The 24556-nt window shown below is 39.9% G+C and overlaps 2 protein-coding genes across 2 annotated transcripts; one reads left to right on the top strand and one right to left on the bottom strand.

Annotated features, from left to right (window-relative positions):
* Positions 1-963: 963 nt before the first annotated feature.
* On the top strand, positions 964-3392 carry LOC107190513. Its single transcript, XM_015579322.1, has 6 exons — positions 964-1139; positions 1260-1572; positions 1642-2315; positions 2588-2808; positions 2990-3144; positions 3216-3392. The coding sequence occupies exons 1-6, from the start codon at positions 1099-1101 to the stop codon at positions 3390-3392; spliced, it is 1581 nt and encodes a 526-aa protein (XP_015434808.1). The 5' UTR covers positions 964-1098.
* Positions 3393-10064: 6672 nt separating this feature from the next.
* LOC107190590 lies at positions 10065-16980 on the bottom strand. The gene is made up of 5 exons (XM_015579416.1): positions 16821-16980; positions 14699-14916; positions 14052-14126; positions 13165-13402; positions 10065-10180 (listed from the first exon to the last, which is right to left on the bottom strand). Exons 1-5 carry the CDS (start codon positions 16978-16980, stop codon positions 10065-10067), a joined length of 807 nt encoding a protein of 268 aa, XP_015434902.1.
* Positions 16981-24556: the final 7576 nt, after the last annotated feature.

Genomic DNA, 24556 nt, shown 5'->3' with positions numbered 1-24556 from the left:
AATATGAAACTTCTTTACCTCTTCTTGAACATTCTAATTTCATAGCCCTAAACTGGGTACCTGAAAGTATTTCATTGAATTTGTGTAAAAGATTGTACTACTTCCTAAAAGACTCCGTGTGTTATTTGATAGCCTAAAAAACAGTGTGCCGATACAGGGTTTCGATTTATTTACGAAACTAATCTGACCAGTTGCTGCATTCTTTGATACTAATTTTCAAGGAAATAAAACATCTGTTTTTCACTTAATTCGAGAGACACGTAATTGAATATTAACATACGTTCATTATTTAATTACTCGCAATAAATAAAATTTTTGTAAGTAAATAACGTGTAAGTAAATTCATATGTAAAAATTTACCAATTGCCAGAAAGTAATTGTTCGTGCGTATTAAGATTCTGACAATAGGCGGTAAAACTATTCGTATTCCCATATAAATTATAAATATGTAAATGTTAATAAAAGCAGTGTATATATTTTCCCACATGTAAATTTGATAAACTATTTATGAAACTACATCTATTCCGAATTTATCTGTTACAAATATACAAATGTAAGGCAAGATATAAAAACGAATAAAACAAGAACATGTAAAAAGTAAAATTAATAAAATATCCATTAACGATACATTTAGAATAAATTGTCTTGTAGTTAAGTGAAAAAATATATACTTTTCCGTTACATGTTTCATGATTGTCGTATTTATCCCTTAACCTTAAACTGAAATATCGGATATTTTTATTCCCGTGAAATCATATAGATACACGCAATATGAATGGAATATATAACACTTCATTTGTGCTAATAATACTCAGAATTCATGCTTTATCGGTAACGTGGGGTATTGACACTAAAATGATAAGGGGGCTTCTGACACCCTCGAAGTGTGGGACAGAAAATTACATTGCATGTTAGGTCTATCCTTATATCTCGTCTGTGGTGACGTACATTTTGCGTAGTAGTTGACGGTGGTGAAGGGCGTACATAGAAATTATGAATAGATTTTGCTCTACAAACGCTAACGTTTATTAGGTCATAGTAACAGAAAGTGTCACGGTGAGGAAAGCAACACTAACGAAACTTGTTTAGTGATATAGAATGTTGAACTCGCAGGTTGTTAATCTGACATGGTCACTTCAGTAAGTAATGCGTGCAATGCATGATGTTTAGTGAATACAGTGACAGAAGTATTCTATTCAAAATACACAAATATACGAAATTGAGATGATTCTGATACTCATGTGTGTTCGCTTTTTCAGAAAGAAAAATGGTAATTTGAACGACCTCTGGCCAGAACTGTGTCAGACAAATCAGGTCAAACACTCTGCTCATAGAAAAGAATTGACAAACACAGAAGAAAATAACAGAACCATTAGTTTGGACAATGTGGAGTATCCTGAACTTGGGAGTGCGATTGTTAAGAATAAAAATTCTGTAGCCATGAACAGATATATCTCGCCAAACCCTACCATAACAGTTTTAGTACCCGAATTGAATTTAGCACCAAAGAAGCTAAAAAATATGAGAAGATTTAAGAGAGCGGAAAAAATTTATATTAATCTTGAGGAAGAGGTGGGTAATATTAGCTTGTTGCTTACATCATAGTTATTGAATTAGAATGTAATATAATTATTGTTACAGAGCACCAAATTTGCATATAAAATAAATAACAAAGAGCTACCAAAATTCAGGATTAATATTTCCAAGGGGAATACTGATATAACAAATGCAATAGACAGAAACTCAAGTTCCAACTTGAGGAAAATTAAGGTACCAATTTCCAAAGATACAAAGCCCTCATCAAAATTGAAAAGAGCAATTCTCTTCAGCCGTGACATGAAAGTACAAATCAATGTGCAGAAGAGGGAAGCCTTTGAACAAGCAAAGATGCAGGCTATTTGCAAAGATGTTGATGCTATTAATTTCAATGCTTTAAAGATTACATCTGATCCAGAAATGGACTATGTTAAGCGTATGTGCACAATGACACTATACAGTAAAGACTATAGGCAGAGAAATGCACAAAACATTTCTGATAATTCTGTGTGCTATAGGCCAGATATAATTGATAAAATAAATACTCTCCACATCCAAAGAAAATCTATATTAAATACATTAACTGGAAATAGTAGTAGTTACAATCCTTTTCAATTTAATAACAGTACAGTTGAAAATGATATTGCCCAGAAGACACGCTCCCTTCAAATAAAAGATGATATTAAAGAAGAGATTAAGCAAGAAATTAAAGAAGAGCCTGAAGATATTATTGAATTAGATGTTAGCAACTCTTTAATCTATTCGCGTAATTTTAGAGAGTGAGTATTTAACTAATATGTAGGTAGTTGACAGACTTGTATTATGTACAAGACTTAAACGTTATTTCATAGTGTTTTATAAAATTATAATATTAATTTGTATTCTCAACACCCTGCCCTTTATGTTTATAATAAACAATGTATTTGATACTACTAAAATGTCTTATAAAACTGTGTCTCCTAATCCATTCCCATTCCTCTCCTTACTAGTCTTTAAGGGGCGTAAGCAGCTCAAGTACAGTTCTAATTATGTAACGTGGTACGTCTTGCAGATATTGTACGAACATGTTGACACCCGGTTTAAGGGACTCTCTCGAGACATTTATGCGTGAAATAACAAGGCTGCAGAGACGATTTTACGAAAAGAATCCAAACAAATCTAAGTATAAGCGTCGTTACTATTCCGGTTTAAAGGAAGTTTGTAAGCACGGTGAATACAAGAAACTTGTGTTTGTGATTATTGCGCCCGACCTTGAGAAGGTTGAACTCGAAGGTAACAATGAAAAAAAGTTTTTTAAATAACTATTTCGGCGTCTGAACTTTTGCACACGATGGGTGCAGTGTCGGCATGTCTGTACCTTCGGTTACAGACGTAGGGGATTCCCACACAGTACGTTAAGTATTCAAATTTAAAAGAATAATTTGATTAAACCCTTACCTTTACGCGATTGCAGGTGGACTGGACGACCAAGTGAGTAAGTTGCTCGATATGTGCAGGAGACAAAACGTAGTTTCCTGCTTTGGTTTAAGTAGACGAAAGTTAGGGTACTATACTCACGGCACAGGATTTGTAGGATGCGTTGGTATTACAAACTATAGTGGCACCGAAGTAAAAGAATCAGTATACTTAATATAACACTGCGCACCACAAGAGTCTGACTCGTTTATACTTTGTTTCAGGAACTTTTTAAGAACGTTTTAATAGAATTAACGGACGCTCGAAATACGTTCAAAAAGTTGAGTGGCGTAACGGACGCGTTCATCGATATATCGAAATCGATCTCGGAGGACCACTTGCTCTCGGAGAATATTGGCGCGCTTTTGAAAATTTTATCTCCTATTAGTATACACTGCTAAAATTAAATATAATATAATAATTATTAATATGATATAATAATTATATTTAATTATAATATTGTGAATTAAATTTTTATTAATAATTAGGGTATAATAATTTTTATAAAATTATATTGCTTAACAAAGAAATATAAATTAAATTAGAATTAAAAGGAATTTTATGACACACTTGTTACTCCACATACGCATATAAGATTAGGAAAAGTCTCGTACAAGGGTGTCAATCAATTTTCATTCGATATTATAAAGAATCAAACTTTTATTTTGACAATAATTTCTCACTACTACGACACAAAATCCAAATGAATAAAGATTTATTCCAATAGATGTTGTTATCTCAAACAGCATAAAATTTCATAAATCCGTTAACGCATAATTACAATACAATTAAATACATACTTTACAACTCTGCTAAAATAAAACTACCCTGTAACAAGTAACACACGTCTTCCAAAATTTCAAATACAAAATACCAGTCTGACCTCGAAACATTTTCAATTGACAAATTTACGAAACAGTATCCGTTCTTCCCATAAAACAAACACGAAAATGGAGAACATCGTAAACCTTTAATTTCACAAATTAATGACAAACAGCAACAGTTATTAGTTATCAAAGATTCGATTAACAATTAAAAAACATTAAAAAAGAAGTGACTGATTCTTTGTTCGATAAATTTCGCGTCCCTTGAGTCGAGATCCGTAAAATCGACAGTTCATTACAACATTTAACATCGTCCCTCGATAAAAGTAACGTCTCAGTTCGTTTAATAATGATTAGACTACGGATTTTATACTCTCGATAAAACAAAAACTTCAACAATATTTAACAATGTCATTATTTTATCACCAACACAATAAACCCATTATGACGAAAAGAAATTTCATTTCTGTTCATCTTTAATTTTCCGAAATCAATCTACATAATATAATTACAAATTCGCATAAACATCCGTAGTCTAACGACAATATTCATTAACCTGGCTATCGATCATTCAACACTCAAATATTAACCCGGAACTAGGGTTTCATTTTATACTCTTAAATGTCGCTCCTTAAGAATGACAACACGGTCCTCAGCGTATAATGTTATATTCGACTAGATTATATGATATAAGTCTCTCTACTGTTTTTTTACCTTTTTTATTATTTTTCTTTTTTACTTCTCTATCCGATATCATCGAGGCGTTTTGAACGTCTAATGCTCCTGCACGGTATATAACTTAGCCAAGCACAGCTGATGGAACTATCCCCCTTATTGACGTGGCTTTTACCATGTGGCGAAACTAGAAGAGAATCGTTTGATGGCGATAAATTTGTTTAAAATCACGTTTTCAACACGGGTTTTCAAGCCACGCGTAACAAAATAGACGCACGTGTTTATTTACATTGCTTAAAAGCCGTGACAAATGGGATTACGTCTTTAGGTAAGATGTAGAAGAATAGGAGGATCTGCCCTATTATTTTTCTCTCTCTATTTCTCTGCATACAGTTTCTCTGTCTATTTACGGGATACTAACTCGACGATTACAAAAGTCAACAGCCATTAGTTTTTTAGTATACAGTAAATCATCGATGAGTATTCGAAGGTTCCTCGACATTCATAAGGAGAAAAGTCCCCATGTGTAACGTTGACTTTTTAATTAGGTTTAGCACAATGATAGAGCTTGGAATTCTGAAGCCAATGATATTTATTTCAGCCGCATATTACCATTAGTTTATGAAATATTTAATGTTCAGTTCCGAGGAGCCTACCAACACTTATCGACGATTTATTGCAATCGTCTTCGTTTTTCTATCCCGTTCATCCGTAGTTCCTTCTTCAAGTATCAGCTGTGCGTGGCTCGACTGTATCTAAATGGTATCGCGTGGTATACAAATAACCTCAATTCTCAATGGCCAAGTCAATTGGACTCTATGGATAATAATCGTAATAATCGTTCTCTAGATCTCCGCTTCTTACGCGCTACTATTTCGAATGTTTTGTATAAACCCTGCTAGAATTGCGTCAACCCGTACCCCTGAAATCGAGGTCCGAGCATTTTGTCGCTTAAGGGGCTACGTGCACTTAAACGAAATCCAGTCAGCTGAGCGTTTGGTCACTCGTACGCGCCGACCGCTCAGCTGACTGGAGTTTGTTTAACTGCTAATATCTTGGAAATGGAGCTTCAGATTACAAAACGGTAAAGGACTTTTCGATTTGTATTTGCACGAGGAATGTGAATGTTGCAGATTATCCCATCGTTTCAGGACAGCATGTACGTAACACCCTCTTCGGAAAACAACGTAGAACCCACATACGTTAGAAAGATCAATTACTCTTCGAAAGATTTTCATGTGTACGCGTCCTTATAGTTCTAATTACGATTAAAGCGCATACGGTGCGCGCTTAAAACGCCATTACGTAGCTATTTTAAGGCATTTACCACGAAATTTCGTACGAATGTTCTAAGAACATCGTATTTTCGAGAAAGCATTATCGAACGTAGCCCCTTAACTATAACATTCCTTCTTGTTACCTCTTTAATGCGATCGCAGATTTGTGCGTTTCGGCGCGCGATCGCCTGTGCACATAGTATGCAGGTTAAAATTGTCCGCTGAGAGCCCCGGGACCGTCGTCGTCGAACGTGTTGCAACGAATCACGGGAAACGTACTTACGGGTTCTGTGTGTGTGTGTGTGTGTGTGTGTGCGTTATTGGAAAAAACAAATTCGCGGTTCCGCCGTTCGTGTCCGTGTGAAATTGTGCCACGACGTTAAAAAAATACTTTCGATCCCGATGGTCCGTTTATCCCTTGAACGAAACGCGAAGTAAACATCCGCGGGTATCGACGAACACGTCATCTCATGGTGACTATATAAAATGTTCTTAACCTACGATTTACTCTAACTTCTTAATGTGTATAGTCAGGCCTCTGTACAATTTGGCGCAGCGTCAGCGCTAGAAATCTAAGTACAGTTCGAATTAACGTAACGATTTTGTGGAACGATCTTTTACCCCGGATTACCGTAACGATTTTCCATTAACAATTATAAATCGATTTGGGGTTCAGAGCTCCTCGAGCGATTCCAAAATTCGTTAATCTGATCCGTGCTTTACTGCACACTCGACGAAACGGTTCACATTACTCTGGCAATAGTAAACACGTTCACGAAAATCTGTTAATCACACCCTTTACGTTGATTTGTAATTTCAGGAAATTATCAATGGCGAAACTGAATTGCTGCGAGTGGACAAGTGGAACGACCTACGGGTATCTAAAGATTACACGCTTTGTTTATAGAAAATAAATATTCGACAACAACGATATATGTATAACAACAACCGTGTAAGCTCAGTACTATTTTCGATGCACTCGACGCAAACGCGAGAGAACATTACCATATTCGTAACGAGGTGTGACGATAAAAACATACAGACTCCTCGATTATCGTCCCGAACACTGGTCCGAGCTGGGACAATAATCTTATAGAGAGAAATGCTTCAGACCCTCGCAAATTCATTTTTTGTCCGAAGCCCGAGCCTCGGAAATATACGGAGGGGCAAGAAAGTATGCGTTTGACAGGTTCCACGACCCCCCGTCCTCCCAGTGGTGGGGATGGCGCCTGGACAATAATCGTGTAGAACAAGCCAGACAATAATCGAGAGGAGTCTGTACATTGTTTTCCCGTGAAATGAAGTCGTTAAATGGGAACGACGCTTAATTTGTTTCACAATAAACTTACGTTTTACCGGCGATGATTGGCTGTTGTCATTTCGAAAGAACGTATAATCGGAAACGGTGCGTGCAAAGAAATTGACAAGATGCGTGTTTGCCTCTTTAACCGATTCACGTGTCTCTGTCGCAACGTTTTCAACCCCTGAATGTGCCCCGTAATGCCGTGAGCGAGCCTCGTTAGAGACAAACACGCTTATATTTGTATGCACGAATTGACTGGTAACACGCGCGCATGATTCCCCCCTTAATTATTCTCACGGGGAATCCAGAAATGGTATGTGTACTCTCGACCCGATTGACAATAAAGATAATCGTCGTCGATCGAACGTAGGCCTGTCCGTCTGCACGGTTCTCTGTTTCGGTCGGTGGGATTATTGACAACAATTTATCGTTGCGCCACGCGCCGTGGAATCGGAAATACTCTAACTGGGCCCCATTCTAATTTACCGACAAAAAAATTCCCATCGACAATTTAACGGTTTATTTTGAAAAGGTTGCATAAATCTAATTTCAAGAATATCGACGATATGATTATTACGGCTAGAGACAGAAAAAAGTGAGTCGTCCTTTCTAAGATTGTAAGTTTCATTCAAATGTTATCTTTGTACAACATAATAGTATTTGCCTCCAACGTCCTAAATACACATTCTAAATAATAAACTCTAAAATTTTGCATCTGCATAAAATTCCGTAGCTTACTAATAACTGTCGCGAAATGTTTTTCGGTAAATTGAATGTGGCCAGGCACTCACGCGAATGAGCTGGCCTCGATCGACAACCGTGTCCCGACTGTTGCTCCGTGAATCAAAGGAACTTCAGTCTACGCCAATGCAATGTACCCGTTACATTGGCTCATCGACTTTGCAACCACGTTTTAATATACTCGAGTTCAGGAGTTTGATTGGTCAAGGATACTGAGGGCTATAAATTACTGTCCGAAGCTTGCTGCATCTGCATAAGACATGCGACTTCAGCATTGCCAGAAGTTTTAGACCAGGTTATACATTTTTTAGTCACAGTACCTTTTTGGCAGCCTGCAATTTGGTACGATAATTACTATCAATCAGATGGATAACTCGATTTCCCGTGGTTACTGCAAAATTGTTCCTGATCGATCAGATCTCACGAACACGAGTATAGTAGCCGCGTTAATAAACAAAAAAATTCACTAGTAATTTCTAATCTAAGGTTATTATTACCGTACTAGCATTCATCATCGATTTCCAACACAAGTTTGGCAGTAGACAAACTCCACGATTTTGAAAAGAAACATCATTAAACCGAAGTCGATGAACGGTTGCGACCACAATGGCGGCCATCTTGGTACACGCTTCTTTATTCGATCTACAATGCGTGTGCAGAAAAAGCGGCACCCAATATATAAAACGGTACACCTACCCTCGTAAACGTTAGTCGATGAAGTAGAGATTCATTCTCGTCCGTGATATCATAATTATCACTAATTTTGTGCTTGAAAGAGAGTAAGTAGTCCTATTAGACTTTCAACGTGAAACCGTCGGGTGACAGAGGTGTCGCTTTCGGTGACAGGACACGTGACCCTTTCTCATGTAGATATTGACTATGTTCACAGTGTTCCGGTGGTTCTTGTCGTGTGCATTTGTCACGCACGACGAACAAATAATCATAAGAAATCGGTTTCTTCTTTGAATCTCACGTGAATAGGTCCTGAAGCCTACAATACCTATTCACAAAATGTTACAAAGGGACAACTTAAATACCGTGGCATTTGAGTTGAACCACCCGTCGTGAGTATGTCCAGTAGTCTGCAAGACCTATTTCACCCAAAGACACAGGTAGCCTAGAGATTCATAATCCTTCAAATGTTCAAAACTTTCTCTCCCTCTTTTTGTTCTAGCAACTATAGCATTTGTACTCGGTGGACATCATATAACGAACTCGTAAACTGCTAAACAAATATAAATTGATAGTGATGGGACTCTGAGACTTTCTGTTTTCCAAATGTTTTGTCCAGATCAAAAATACAGAGACTTAAGACAAGTCTTATTCTATGAGAGATTAGAATGGTTTATTCAATGAAAAAGTTAGGAGCAATGGTTTCGACAGAGAGCCTTCTCAAATCTCTGTTACACCTACCAGATCTGTAGAGGATGGCTTGTCAGAGTCTCTCTCGTGCTACCCTGTAAAAGTATTAATTCAGGGATGTCCAAATGATAGCTCTTAAGAACTGCGCTTAGCCAAATAGCGACCAAGCCAAGAGCAATTGTCTCAAGCCAGAGAAATCTGTGAATATGGTATATGAGTCCTCTATGAATTACTCTCTCTCTCTACAATCCTTACTATCTCACATTAGCCCATTATGTTCCCACTCTATTCCACATGTTCAGCTCTTGGATTCGCTCGTAAGATACAAGAGCCCTCCAACCAGCAACAGCAAAGCCTGGACACCCCTAAATTACCCAAAACCGTACACAGTTCAACCTCGAGTCCCATCAGCAGAAGCCAAACTCGACCCAAAAACACTTTCTACAAACCCTGAACGATCATTCCAACATCCTGTTTCAAATTTCCGCAAAAAGCTTCCACCAAAGCTGCCGGAAACGCTTCCAACAGACTTCACGGGTTCGTTAGATTCAGTCCAGCCGGGCTAGTCGCTCGGTTCACACAGGTGAACCTGTGTCGATTAACATCAACGCCGCGGGACCGCGACTCCACGTGGCGGCAGACAAACCTCTTCACCCTCGAGGCTGCAGAGGCTCGAGGGATCGATTCGACGGACCCGAATCGCGTGAGTTCGTCGAGGGAGCGTTTCGAGAGCCGTCCTCTTCCCCGTGGACACGCTCACCCTCCTTGGAGGCAACGTAGCGACGACACCACCGCCACAAACGCCTCCCTCCCCCGTGTTCTGCTCACTGAAACGCGATAGAAGAAACCATCACGGCCCGGGGCCCCCCGAGCCGGACACACGGACTCCGTTTACTCGTTCGACATCAGCTGCACGCTGTCGTCCGGCGATCTGTGCAGCCGTCGAACGCCGGACAACGAACGGATCGGTGTCGGATGCAGCAACGAGAACGTGTGCGAGTGGCGATCTGAAAAAAGTCCAACAAAGCACGCAACGTCCTCGTCAGCGCTGGTCTTTGACCGCCATGTTGCTTTTTGGAGAAGAAATTGTTGCGGGGCCAAGACAATTACATACCCAGATACCACATGACGCCCAATGACGCCTTGAAGACGGCTTAAAAGCGCCTTAGACCTAAAATAAGGCGTCATATGCTATCTGGGTATTGTATGACTGACTTTTTAACCCTTTCGTTTCCATTGTTGCCATATCGTAGTATTTGGAAATTTTTATTTATATTCGATAACGGTCACCGGTGACTGACATAACGCGAACAAAAATTTTTGGCTCGGTCACCGGTGACTGATGTGACATGGACGGAAACTTTTGCTTCGGTCACTGTAACGTGTCTATTGTACTGTCATCTGGTACCATATAAAGAGAATTATTTGTAAGCTGGTAACATTTTCGTAACGGTCGGTATTTAATGGGTTAAATAATAAGAAGTATTCGATTCCTAAAATGTAATATTTACTATTTTGCGAGCAGGTAAATCTGACAGTAGTGTATAGGTTTTAAGATAATGACTATATAGTGGTCGATACACGAGCATTTCTATTCCCAGTAGTGAATACTTGAACAGAAGTGAATATTTCAGCGGTCAGCGTGTTAAATATGAATGATCTAATTCCATTCCCCGAAGGACGCTCCATTTCGACCATTTAAGCCTCTAGAATATTCAGCATAGACAAACGAGCCGGGGTTACTGTACCGCGTCATATAGAAACGAGATCTTTAACGTGAGCTGTGAGCCCCCAGGAGAACGATATAAAAAATCGCGCAATGCGACACAGACCGACATCGATTACATCTTTTACACGAGTTATCCGACACGAATAACGTATCACGAAACGATAAACAATGGCAAGGACCAACGAAACTTATTAAATTATTTAATTATTCAAAATATATTTTTACGATTATTAAATTATTCAAAAGAATCAGTCGCGGAACAGACGCACAGCGTGTTAAATAAGGGTACAAAATCCCCCGAAAAAAATCGTCCTAAAGTTCTCCAAATATTAGAAGTATCGCACCTAGACTCACGTTCATATTCGAACCGCCTTCCTCCGAATGCAAACATTTCCCAATCAGGTGATTGTTGTTTCATCAAATCCGTCACTGGGCGGACACATTGCGTGTGAAACAAAGAGGATGAAATCGATCGGATCCGCGAACAGCAATCGGAGGAAGAGCCGATCGACACGTTACACCGCCAGAGGATAAAGTCAAGGCACACCCACAGAGGCGTAGCCGGACCATTAATTTATGCGGGGGTTAAAAATAAGGGGGTGAATCGATCGCACATGTCTATAAGCACCAGCCATCAAGGTCGGGGAAATAAGTGTCCCGTACGAATATATGAATTCGCTAATGTCCCAAAGTGTGTCTGTGTCACGGGCCTAGATTTCCATATATGCATTCCTTTTGGCGCAGGTTAAGCCGGGGATCCACCAAAAATCTAAACTATGCTACGCTATGGTAAGTTCAAAGATATTTGCTTCAATACAGGGTGAAACAAAAAAAAGGGGTTCGTAACTTCTGGGATAGATAGTACTTGCCAAATGATGCTCTACTTCCTCTAGTTTCCAGGATATTCCAAGAAATAAATTTTCATACCTCAACTTTGGGGGCTGTTATTACCCCCTTAACGTGGACCATGGCCGATAAATAAAAATACCTGTCAAATAGTTTTTGGAGAATTATCTCCCACATAAGTTTCATTAAACACAGCGTGCACGGGATCGGTATGTTCCCTTGTTCCGGTGGATCCCCGGCTTTATCCGTGGTATTTCGCGATCGAACGTTCGGAACTCGGCCTACTCGACACCGGCAGCACGGTTGTTGTGTATGGACACGAAACTTCACGATTACGTATTTTAGATCGAACGGCGCACGTGATTATTTGTATATGCGGTTGAAAGTTTCGCTAATTACTGTCCCGTGTGGAACCGTATGTATGCACATGGATGTCAGCGTGTTGGATCGATGCACACGAAACACACGTTGTTCCGCGATAAGAGCAATGGCGTACGGAGCACGTGGTAGAATGAATTCTCGATCAGAAGGTGAGATAGTGACGAGAGTAACTGTTTGCAATTCGGTTGGTAAAAAATAAATTGTGTTTTGTGGGTTTCTCTCATTATAAACACGCTTCTATACATATGTATAATGGCACAGGTAGGACGCCCTTCCCCTACGCCACGTTTTGCCCTAATGGAAGCCGAGTTTGCTCGTGAATGTAGGTACATACATACGACTATAATCATCGAACGGAGTGTAACGATCGATCAGTAGAAAACTAATTTTTATTAGAGCCTCGCAGCCACAAGGAACAGGCTCTAAGAGCTTACTTAGCGGTGTAACGTATGCAACGAATGCACGCGAACGACGCCTATCTAACAGAGGATCTGAAAGCCAGGGGGCCAGGCTCAACGTCGTGCGGAGGAACCGTCGGATCGGTTAAAGCAGTATGTGTAATGAGCAATCCCGAAGTTGTTTGCACGACCCACTTTAACCCTCGGACGACGATGACCGGGTCACGTTGACCCATGTTTTGAAGAACTTCATCCACTTCAACAGCTTCCGATAACTAATTAAAGTTGGTAAGTGTTTATATTAAATCGAATTAAAGAAAAGCCAAATTCACAACGAAATTTGTTCAAAAATCCATTTAGAAGGAATGATGCATGAGGATCTAAAGGGAGCTTCGCTGTTTACAGTTACTATCAAAACCGTCCGCCATCCGAGGGTCAATCAGCTGAACCAACAAAAATTACACGAAAGATGAAGTGAATTAATAGTTTTAAAAATAATAAATTAAATTTTCGATGATTGCGACTGCAGAGCGACATTAACTTAGAGTGTTATCAATTTTGGTCCGCTGTGAAAAAAAAGGCAGCTGGTTACTGGGTCAAAGGAAAGGGGAATTTTTCTAGTCGTTTCGATTCGCACCTCTGATTTCCGTAGATGGCTCGCTTCCAGAGATTTCGTGCTCGCTGCCCCCCCGGTACGGCGGCGACTTCGTGGGGCTCTTGCAGTGCGGTCCGGTGGCATCACCCTTACCGTTCGTCGTCTGATTCTGATGGGGGAAATGGAAGGTTGTGGTGTGCGGCCACGAGGCAGGCGGCGGACTACGAACGAGGTGCTCGTGTACTTGCGCGAGCGTCAGTGGACCGGTGTCACCCAGCTCCTAAGTGATAAATTACAAATGAAATCACTATCAGATTTTTGATTATTTTTAGTACTTATTGAAAATTGTTTACAGCAGTAAAGGCGCGACTATCAATTATCGATAAATTTATCAATACTTTATTAATACTTAACGATACATCGATAATATCGTTAACGCGAATAGAAAAGTAGCTGATATAGAATGCAAGGCATTCGTTGTAACAGAATCATTTAAAATTCATTTATTTTTATTGGAACTTATCACAGACAACGTATTACTGTATCTTGTCCGTACTCGTGTTCTTCTGTCTGACTTTCATTCTTTACCAATGGTACGTTATATTTTAATAATTATCGTTCGATGTATTTCTACGTATCAGACGGATTCCGTTCGTCGGGACAACTAAACATATCCTCGTGTTGTCCCCGGTTCGTTTGTTCAAAGATGGCGGGGGTTTATGGACGTGATATCTATTCTAGAAAAACGGTCGCGGTCCGTCGATGAAAGAAAGAAATATACACGCGCCCTTAAACGGCAAGGCTAAGGTCGCTTTTGTGCGGTACCATAGCCCCCAAGTTCACGCTACCATTAATAATGCAACGTAGGTACCGATCGATCTTCCTTTAACGCTCCGATGAATACCGTTGAAAATGACAAAACCGCTCACCTGAGACATCAATATGGCGTCGTCGGACTCGGACTCCTCAATGGACTCCACGAGGCTCTCGCGACTCGCAAGCACCTGAAAACGTACATGTGTCTCATGAAAACAAAAGTAAGACATAAAAAGGTGGATTTCATTCGTTTCACATGTTTCGATATTTTAAGAATAGAAGCTACCCCCGTGTAACACGGTTTGAGAATTGGGGAAACCCTCGAAAACACGGTTTCACTCTAACACAATTAAAGAATTTATAGAGTAGTTCTGCGATGCGTTAACCCTCTTTCGTCCCTTATGTCAATTTCACACATTTCTGTCATCTATGCGCGTAAGTAAATTCAGGCGAGGCTCCGTGACTTTTATTTCAAAGAATTCGAAAATTGAACTATTATTATATCATCGTTGTATGTTAATATTTTGGTACTATGTCAATTTGACACCCAGGGAAAAATTAAGTCGGGAAAATGAGAGAGGAATGAACCGAAAACTCCATTAACCCGTTAACTGCATTTGTCCTCTACAGTGGACGCCCACTTTATCAGACAGGAGTATGAACATCGCACATCCCTACTTCGCAGGAGTATGTAGTATGTATTTCGGCCTCTGACAATTCAAGGAATACGAGTGGACAGACGAATGATATCGATTCGAACCTGTAGAAAAGGATTATCCTGTCGGCTGAGCCTAAGCGCCTCCATATCCTGATCGATGTTCCGTGTTCTACCGGGCGTCAAGGTTAACGTCGAGTGCGATGGGGACGGCTGACAGGCAACGACAACATCGACGGCCGCCACGCTCAAGGTCGACGGAATTCTCGATACCTGATTGTCATTCTCGCTACCACTGCGCCGACAGACGTTCGTGATGATCGCTGAAACAGATATTCCCAGTTCGCGGGGGGGAACAGTCAGCGAAATCGGGGGTCTCACGGAACTCTGGCCCGCCTTCCGTGTTCCATGCCACGGTTCTAATGCGGGGGTGGATCTGAATGTATGTATGTATGTACAGGGTGTAAAAAAATTAGTGGTCATAACTTCAGAGGGTAAATCTACAGCCCTGAATCAACGTGGATATTTGTTAAACAATTTGCCGCAAAATTGGACTGTTATTTCCGAAAACCGGTCATGCCCGATTTGGCTAAAATTTTGCAAATACCTTCATTTTACATAAAAACAATGTTTGCGAGAAGGATTTTGGCGACTCAAAAGTTAAGGCCTAAACTTTTGCGAAAAATGTTTTACTACTGTAATGTCGGTCCCTGCGTTACCGATACAATATTATACTGACCCCAATACCACAGACAAGATATTATCTCGTCTGTGCCGATACTGATCAGAGTTGGTTAGAGACAGTTCAAGAAAAAAAGTAATTCAGAGTAGAGCTGTGACTTTATAAGATACCTGGGTACTATTATTCGAACCAATTATCCTAATTGGAGGATCTACCATGACTTGGGCATTTTTCACGTTTCAGCTTCGCCAGCTTTGATACGTTCTTTCGTGATATGATGTGCAAACCGCGACGGTGGTTTCGGTAAGATTGTAAAGAAAGGTGTGGTTGTTTGTTTAAAAATAAAAATGAAACGCAACATTTTAAAAGCGAAGGGACAATTTTTTTATATCGTTAATAACGCTGGGCTGGGAATTAGTATAGTGTATCCAATTATGAAAAGAACATAAATAAATCACGAATGGGGCTATTAATTAAATGATAAAAATAGATTGTTATAACTGAATAATACACTGGATATGGTAATACGTCGTCATTAATAGTATTTATAAATTTTTTGCACTATTCCTACCACGACGGTAGGCAATAATTCAGGTGATCCATGCTTCCAATTAATAGTATGTATATATAATAAACAATATACCCTTTTCAATGAAATAATTAAAATTAAAATTAAACCGTTTCGATAAATACTCAATAATATTCATTCCTGCGATAAATTCACGATCGAATTTAATTACGATCGTGATTCTTGCAAAAGGGTACGCAATTAAAATAACAGCGTTGGTAAAATAAATTTTTAATTGACTTCACGGTTAAATATATATCGCGCGTTCTAAGTATACGAGGGGTAAGTGACGACGCTTTAATTAATCTTCCGGTTTTTTTTTATTTCCACGGGTATTAAAAATAATCTGCTTCTTTTTCTATTCGTATCCGCGCGTGCGTTGCTCCGCTGAGAATCGCTCGACATTGCTTTTCTCTCTCTCTTTAAAAGAAAACAAGAAAAGTTCCTGCTTTTACATTTTTTTTAACTCCCGACCACACTTCTACCGTCCTTTTTACAGCGTGAACGCGCGCGCGCATAAACTTTATTGTACGGTGGCTGTGGGTACGCGTGTAAAACTTTTTCCTCACCGCGAAGCAATATTCTGCGCATGTCTTTGATTGAAAAAGATGCTTTTAAAAGGATTGAGAGGGAAACGGAAGCGAAGGACGAATGTCGCGGCGAAATAAAATATTACGAAATTAAATTTTAACTCTCCCAATGAAAACGACGCTTTCAGAGGACCCAATTTTTCGGCTGGACTGATTATATATATAGTGACTCATTTAGTTACTATTAGGGGTTGTTACACGTATTAATTCTATTTTATAAAAATGTAGAGTTTTGTAGAAATTTGAGAATACGTCACATTACATTTTGATATTGTATGTGAGGATACTTTTAAATGGTACAAAATGGCGCCAAATCGGTCAATGTTCGAAAATCTTGGAAAAAAGGAAAAGTGTTTATAGGGGATGTTCACGATAATAGTAACTTACCCGATGTCTCAACTTTCGGAGCACGTTCCATTTCTTCCTCCTCGTTGATCTTCATTCCTAAAGTCACCTTTTTCGATTTAAAAAAATTCGAGAGAAATGCTACGCCTTTACGCTTCACCCGGTCGTATCGTTGAGCGTTCTCGGACGACACGTGTATCATCATTCGTCTGAAATAAAAGAAACACTGCTTGTTATTCCAGTTCAATGATCGCAACGAACTAAAATCGTCGGATTCATCTAACAAACCCTCGATTAAAATTCCACTGTGATTATTGAATCACAGTAACAAAAGTAAAAAATTAATATTTTCCACTAGAGGACGATTAAAGAATACGAATTGTATGTGGACTGTTTTCGTTACTTTTTACTCTATTTTTATCTAATCCACTACTTTGTCACTGTACAAAATAATGACCAATTTTTCCTAAAATCGAATAACATTGGTTAAAAATTCAAAATTTTACTATTAAACTATGAACTAAGTAATTGTCTACTACAACACAATTCACCCCTTAATCCCCAGGAAAAAATACCAATCATCAATCACAAATTGTTTCACATTGTACAAAGCTACAGACACATTAAAGCTTCAACAGAACCTCCACAATGTCCAACAAGACCAGAGAAACAAAATCACAAAGTTAAAATCTGCCCGAACAAGACGACCACTTTTTAACCCTTTGTCCTTGCAACATCGAATTCGTCTTCTAACAATTTGAACCAGTACGTAACATAAATATTCTTAATTCCTCATAATCCATCTCTGACCAATAAACGTACCCTTATGACAATGACACAGAGATACCTTCCCTTCCCACCAAATTTCTAACACCGAACTAACACTAACGACAGCATCCACGAAAGTTACAAGACAAGAGGTTAAACCGCCCTCTCCCTCCGCCAACTAGCATCATCTCAATACGCGAGGCAGCCGTCAAAACAAAAAATCAGAAAAGAAAACAGAAAAAAACAAAGCAGTCGAGAAGAATCTGAAGCAAAGATTCATTCGACACTTCCGGGGCCGGTCCTGGCCGGTTCTCGAAGGGGAAGGAACGAGATTGGTCATTGTCAGCGGAACAACGTTCCACGGATCCTGTCACCGGTATAATACGCGGAAAGGACACGCGTTTCCCGCTCGCGCGTTGCACGTAATTCACCGGCGTGCATCGATCCGTTCTCGTGTTGATTCGCGACAGACAGTTTTACCGTGTCTCGTCGTCGAGTTCGTGGAGCAGACGAACGTTGTGTCCGATGGTTGTACGCCGTGGAACTGGAATGCACCCATCGAAAAAGAGACGATTCGCGGCTGCGATCGCATTGCAAACTGCAACGGAAAGGGTGTGCTCGCCGTGGCCACCTATCGGCCGTTCTGCGCAGCTGCGAGTGGCGCCTAACGATACTACGACGCATGCTCGAAACGCGCGGGAGTAAGAAGGGTTGAGAGGAAAAGAACGGAGGAGACCGGCGACGCGGGCCACCGCGAAGTGGCCCTAAAGAGCGGCGAGTGGACACCCCCGGAAGGTCCTTGCCCTTGGACCTTTGTGTCCCTGGCCACTTAGACCATCTTCCAGTCGACGTGTCTTTTGTTCAGAGAGTTATCTCGGGGTCTGTGTTTTGATCGCTTAGCTCGGCCATTCTTTGGAACTTTTCCGGGATTGTTTGTGCCGACTTGGTTGATCTGAAGGGGATTCTCCGAGGGGATGATTCACTACATGTGACGATGGGACCTTGTTGTTTCAATTGTATTGATTCTATACATTTCTGGTGTATAGAATTTATTTTTTGGAAAGGACAGGGTGATAAATCGAGGTGAAACTGGCAAAGTCCAAAAGACTAAACGGTGTCCTATTGTACAGACGATAATGTGTTTTGAGAACTGTTATGTTATTGAACATAGTTGCTGAACGCCTATAGACGTTTGCACACGATAGAGACTATCTGCAATTACACGTCTATTATAGAATAAACAAATACCTTTCTAAGTGAAATTAACTAAAAAAAAATGTAAAACTTTCCAGAATTGAATGGAAGAATCCTGTAGTAGATAAATAGAAAGATTCGAAAAGTCATCTTGAGTCATCATGATAGAAAAGAAATGTCAAACTGACACCAGTTAATCATTCACCTTGTAACTAACGTATTTTTCGAAAAAATGTACGCGTCAACGCGATGGGGTTGCTTAGGGGTTCATTCTGCCGCGAGAATATCCAAGATGCATAGAGCACGTTCTCCAGGTGCTCATCACCCCTGGTGACCTACATTTCTCGCAGAGCGTTCAAGCAGCCTGATTAACCCAAGCCAGAATATATCATCAACCCAAGGAAACGCTCTCCAGCTACTCAACAGCCATCCAACCCCTCAATACCCTCGCAACTCTCCCCCGACTTACTGCACGATCATTCATATTCGCGCAGTACCAACCTACTGTGCAAAGATCGGAAGTCCCCGAGTATATACCTACACTAAGATTCGCTAGCGTTGTCGCTCTATCTCACTCCATCTCGATATGTTTTCGTCGCGTTCATCGTCGCACGATAAACCTGTGAATACGATCGATTCGGCCAATAATGAGTATTCCTGTAACCGTAGGTGGTCCAGCTGATTCAATTCGTCGACAACTTACGATCTCTGCACACTACATAACCCTTAAAGACCACACTATATTATCCTACCGATTCGACCAAACATGGGTCAACGTAACCCAGACGCCGGTCTTTCGCCTATCTCGCAAATATGCAGTAATTCGTACATTCGTTTACAGACTTCTGAAATAACAATTATGTGTCGAAACTTGTATGCAATTTCTATTTATACATTCTCCTTATTCTTACTTTTATCATCCCTCTGTGACAAATTTTTCCTAATTTCCAAATGAAATTTGCATTTGGTAAATAATTTGGTCAAATAGAAGTGACAATCTTTCGTGAGTGACTATAAGTAATTGAATCACAAATTTTTTCATAAAACACCACAGCCCCAACCTCCCACCATTTACCGTTCAGAAATGCCAGGTGTCTTTCAGGGTTCAACATAACCCCGTCTCGATCCACGAACCGTCCAAAAAAGACCGAGCGCACATAGGCGTCGACCGTGCCACGACGACCGACGACGACCGTCTGAAACGGTTCGTAAGACCGTGATCCAGGGTTAGGTTACCGACACATGCTACCCCCAATCTCACACGGGTGTTTTTCCACGAGAGCATCTACACCCGCCCGGCAGCTCAGCCAGCGATCGATCGTCGCCCACGGTCCTCGTGTGGAATCGGGGACGACGAAAGGCGGCTCCCGCGGAACCACCACGCGTCATCGTCCCGGAGCTACAACGTCCGACGGGTCTACTTACGTCGTGACAGACGCACCTGGTCGTTCATGTTCCCGACGTGTCGGTTCCGGGAACCCTCCGCGACGAGGTGGAACGAGCACTGGTTCGTATCCGCGTCGCGACTACTGCGTACACTCGTGACATCCCCACCCCCTGGCGGGGGTTGGCTAACCGGCCCACCACCCTCCACGCGGTTGGTTGCAAAACGCGAGTGTAAAGGCGCATCTCCACTAGTGTTTACGACCAGTAGGGTAGACGTCAAAATTACCGTCACCTTAACCTCTTCAGGGACAAATTACAGATTCCTCTCGATTATTGTCCCGAGGGAGAAATGCTTCAGACGTTCGTAAATTCGTTTTTTGGCAACAATGTGTGCGCTTGACAGGTTCCACGCCCCCTTCTCTACTGGTGGGAATAATGCCTGGATAATAATCGTGTAGAACAAACCACACAATAATCGAGAGGAGTCTGTATTAAGACTTTTTCAGCTGGATCTAATTTTGGATTGGTTTTTATAATATTAATTAGTTTTTTTTATATCCGTACTGATAGCTCCCGAAGGTCAGTAGCCGTAACCGAAACGAAAAATTGTTTGTAATTGTGAAAATATTAATCTTTCAACCCGTGTTTATTAGGAGTGGATATGCAGCTTAAGCCACGCGTCGCCCCTGGACACGCGCAATCCCGTCGGCTCCGGGGGAGTCTCTTTCACATTCGCTGGGCGATAACGCTCCAGAAGATGATTTTTCCACCCCCCCCTAGGAGCTATTGTGTCGCCCTTTTTCTCTTGCCGCTTCCCCGTTTACCCTCTTCTTTGTCAGGCGTGACGGGTACGGTGTCATCGACGGGTCACGCGTACCTGAGCGTGAAGGTACAGAGTGATGCTTGAAACGTGCCTCGAGAGGGTTTATCTGGGGAATAATGAAGGTATTGGAAGGGTGGTTGAAGGCTTACCGTGCAGAAATTCGACTGAGGTTTTGTTACATGCTAGTCACTCACGAATGTCTTCGAAAAAAAAACTCCATAAAAAGGTAATTGTGATTAATATAAGCAATAATTTTGTGTAAATTATTAACATACGAAATAATATTAACGATGTTACAACAAAATATATTAGTCTATATAGGAATATTTTAACAATAAGAAAAAAAAAGAATTATGCATCTCACAAAAGTGATCTTCTTTATAGGGTTGTATATACGAAGACTTTCGTAAGGGACTGCGTGTACCTTGAGTGATATTGGTCGGGTCAAATTGATGAACAAAAAAAATATTTAGTTTCAGTCTGTTTGGAGGAATCTGGGAATTGATTTAGTGTCGATGATGTAATTGATGTTAATTGATGTTGACTGATAACGAATTTATAACCGATCAGATATACTTTACGACTACTTCAACTATCAAAGTATCGTCTATGTTTCGACTAATTGCTTTTAAGCAAGACATCAAGACTTCCAATTACTCAGCTTGTAAAGAAAATTACAATTATTCTAAAATTTCTTGTCGAATTAAAAACTAAGAATCAGCAGACTACAACGGAAATCTGAATAAGTATCAACAATATTCTTATTTCATTGTCAGCTTAGACGATGATCTCATTTGGTATAAAAAAACTTTCTCTGGTTCAATGATAAGCAGGTTTTATACGTTTCGTCGTTTCGACTTTTGTAATATTGTAACTGTCATGGAACATTAATTATTTAACAAATATAATATACATACTGACTGGGTCACCGGTGACCCACGTGGCCTGGAGAACAAATCACATAAAACTGTCATCGTACGAAATGTGTTAACAGTAAAAAAAACAACTTGCACAAGAAATAATTCTATTAATATTCCAATCACCACCAATTCACAGATTAATTAATTCCCAAGCCAAGTAAATCCAAGTGAAACCTTCCATCGCACTGAAGTTTTCAATAACACTTTAGTCATCCTGATAAGCCCACCATGAATAATTTCTTTCCCGGAAAATTCACGTTTCACTAGATTCACGTGGCTCCGATAAAAAATTCACAACTTCGCAAGAACGCTATTCCTTGCCACCGTTGAAAAAAAAAGAAACGAACACGTTTCGCTCCTCGTATTGTTACACAATTTCACTAACGCACAGCTGGACGATTGTCACTCAAAGAACTGTCTCTTCCTCTGTGTTCGCTGCACGACTGATTGTGAAACACATTACACGTCCACACTCGGTCTACCTCGAACGGTGCAGCGATAAGGAATAATCGCGGTAACTCAACCGTGCGTACACAACGCGCGCGAATGATTCGTGCCGCTGGTACCATAGAGGCTTATGACCCATGCGGCCAGAATTATATAACGTCTGAGTGTACATTGAGCATTGATTACCTTGCGCACGTGTTCCATCGCGACTGTCCCAGCATTCAGGCAGTTCCAGGCATCGTTTAGCAACCGTATCGACGATTTTAAATCTTCGCTGATACAGATTCATTCGGAATAATCATCCCTCAATGGCGTACACGTTGGGCATTAAGTTCCTGGAAAGTTGTCATTGTGAATAATCGATTTTCTTTCTGAAATATGTAATATTGCTTCTAAAAAGGTGGTCTCTATTTGAACAGTTATCGTCTATTTGCACTACCGTTCTTTTTTCTCCTTGAAACGAAGAATACTAAACACCACGAACTTACTTTTCTAGATTTCTTTGTGTATTCGGTTTACATACAGTAAAAACGGATGCACAGAGTTTCATAATGCATGGTGTAGAGACCAATGAAATTACTTGATCATTATCAAGGCTACGTTTGTCAAACATAATTTTCACAATAATAGAATAATTGAATTATTGTCATAATAATGATATTAATCGTTTTACTAAACCATGAACTTAAGTGTTTGAAATAGAAGAATAATAAAATAGCTACAATGGAATGACAATAGTAGTAATAGGAACAGTTGATAGTAAGTAATTAAATAAAATATTTACGGTAACCAAATGAACCATGAGACGGTAAATTTCACTTTACACATATAGATATATAGTTTCCTTTTTTGTATTGGCTTTTTTTATTTAAAAAAATACAGGTCGAGTTACGCGATACCACGATCCATCTGGCTACGGTCGCCTGACGCGGAGCGACCGGAAGTTCTGCGGTCCTTTGGGCAGCGACGAATGCGAACTGTCGGGATCGGTTAGGCTTGTCTCGTTGAATTTTATGGGTGTTCATCTGAAAGATCACACGCTTCTGTTTGCTTACCGGTGATATTCAATTTGTTTGAATTTGTTTTCTTTTTTAGTGGTTCAATTGGAATATTCCGATAATAATTAAAAAATTATATCACCGTCGTATTAATTGATTTTGTACTGATATTTCCGTGTGTTTGTTTCCGGTTTCAGAAAAAAATTAATATTTCGTACAGATCTTAATGAAATTTTTATGGTACGCTAATAATATCTTGTACTCTGTTTATGTTTAAGGAAATTGGAACTAACATTGAGTATTTTTATAGAAAAAGCTAAAATGTAAGGAGAGAAGTTCACAGGCCAGCAATATATGGATTACTTCTTAACACTCAGAGTATCATAATTTGAACGCCACTCTGTTTCAAGATGGCGGTTATCTACGGAGATCTCAATGCCCGAAAGGCTAACCATTCAGAGGTATAAAAATGTAGTTTGTTTAAAGTTCCTTTCAAATCTGTAACTTCAAACACAGTTCGAAATTAACTATATTTTAGAATCACTGGAAAACTTTTTAACGAATCAAAGTTCCACCTAAATATATGTTGCAATAATAAACTCGATATTCAAGCTCGCTATTTCCGACTGAATCGTTCAAATATCACTAATAATTACAACAATTATCAATAAAACAGTACAATTTCACTAGCTCACCATTAGTAACGACATAGAACGCTATTTTTAAACTCACAATTACTACCATTACTATATGCCATATTCGCTATAAAAAGTTAGCGATAAATTTTAAATTATGTTTAGAATGTCACCTACATCTCCAGGGAAATTAGTTGTTCAATAACTTCTCGTAACAGACGGTTACGATTGGTTTCATTAGAAAAAAAGACCGTTTATTCAGGCTCCGTTCGTTTGATCCCAAAAATTCATCATTCGCCTCTGCGTGAATGATACAACGTTAATGTTATGTCTTACCTCCACATAGTGGATTCTCAAAAAATGAACACTTCTTTTCAGGACAGAGCCGCACCTCCGTCGAGCAGCGAAAATTCTGAAGGTGAGTCCAGAAATAATAGGTTCTGGGATAGCTTCCGATTCGCTGCGTAATTTTCATCGTTATATCAAACAAGGGAAATTTTCATTATTTACCATCGATTATCGAAACAGCACACAACTAGATCCACCTGCAAAATCGAACTGCAACCGAAAAAAAAAGAATCGATCGGTTCCGAATCACATGTAGGGA

The sequence above is a fragment of the Dufourea novaeangliae genome, unplaced genomic scaffold (genome assembly GCF_001272555.1).
Source record: "Dufourea novaeangliae isolate 0120121106 unplaced genomic scaffold, ASM127255v1 scaffold187, whole genome shotgun sequence".
NCBI lineage: Eukaryota > Metazoa > Arthropoda > Insecta > Hymenoptera > Halictidae > Dufourea > Dufourea novaeangliae.
Note: the sequence above shows the minus strand (reverse complement) of the source record. Positions and strands in the feature narration are given on the sequence as shown.

What these genes read in the sequence shown, in the direction of transcription:
- LOC107190513 (XM_015579322.1), top strand. Translation starts at nt 1,099, where the DNA reads ATGTTGAACTCGCAGGTTGTTAATCTGACATGGTCACTTCA. An exon ending in AATCTGACATGGTCACTTCA is followed by an intron (nt 1,140 to 1,259) that starts GTAAGTAATGCG and finishes TCGCTTTTTCAG; the next exon opens with AAAGAAAAATGGTAATTTGA. An exon ending in CAAACTATAGTGGCACCGAA is followed by an intron (nt 3,145 to 3,215) that starts GTAAAAGAATCA and finishes ACTTTGTTTCAG; the next exon opens with GAACTTTTTAAGAACGTTTT.
- LOC107190590 (XM_015579416.1), bottom strand. Translation starts at nt 16,980, where the DNA reads ATGATACACGTGTCGTCCGAGAACGCTCAACGATACGACCGGGTGAAG. An exon ending in TCCGAAAGTTGAGACATCGG is followed by an intron (nt 14,917 to 16,820) that starts GTAAGTTACTAT and finishes TATCTGTTTCAG; the next exon opens with CGATCATCACGAACGTCTGT. An exon ending in AGGATAATCCTTTTCTACAG is followed by an intron (nt 14,127 to 14,698) that starts GTTCGAATCGAT and finishes GTACGTTTTCAG; the next exon opens with GTGCTTGCGAGTCGCGAGAG.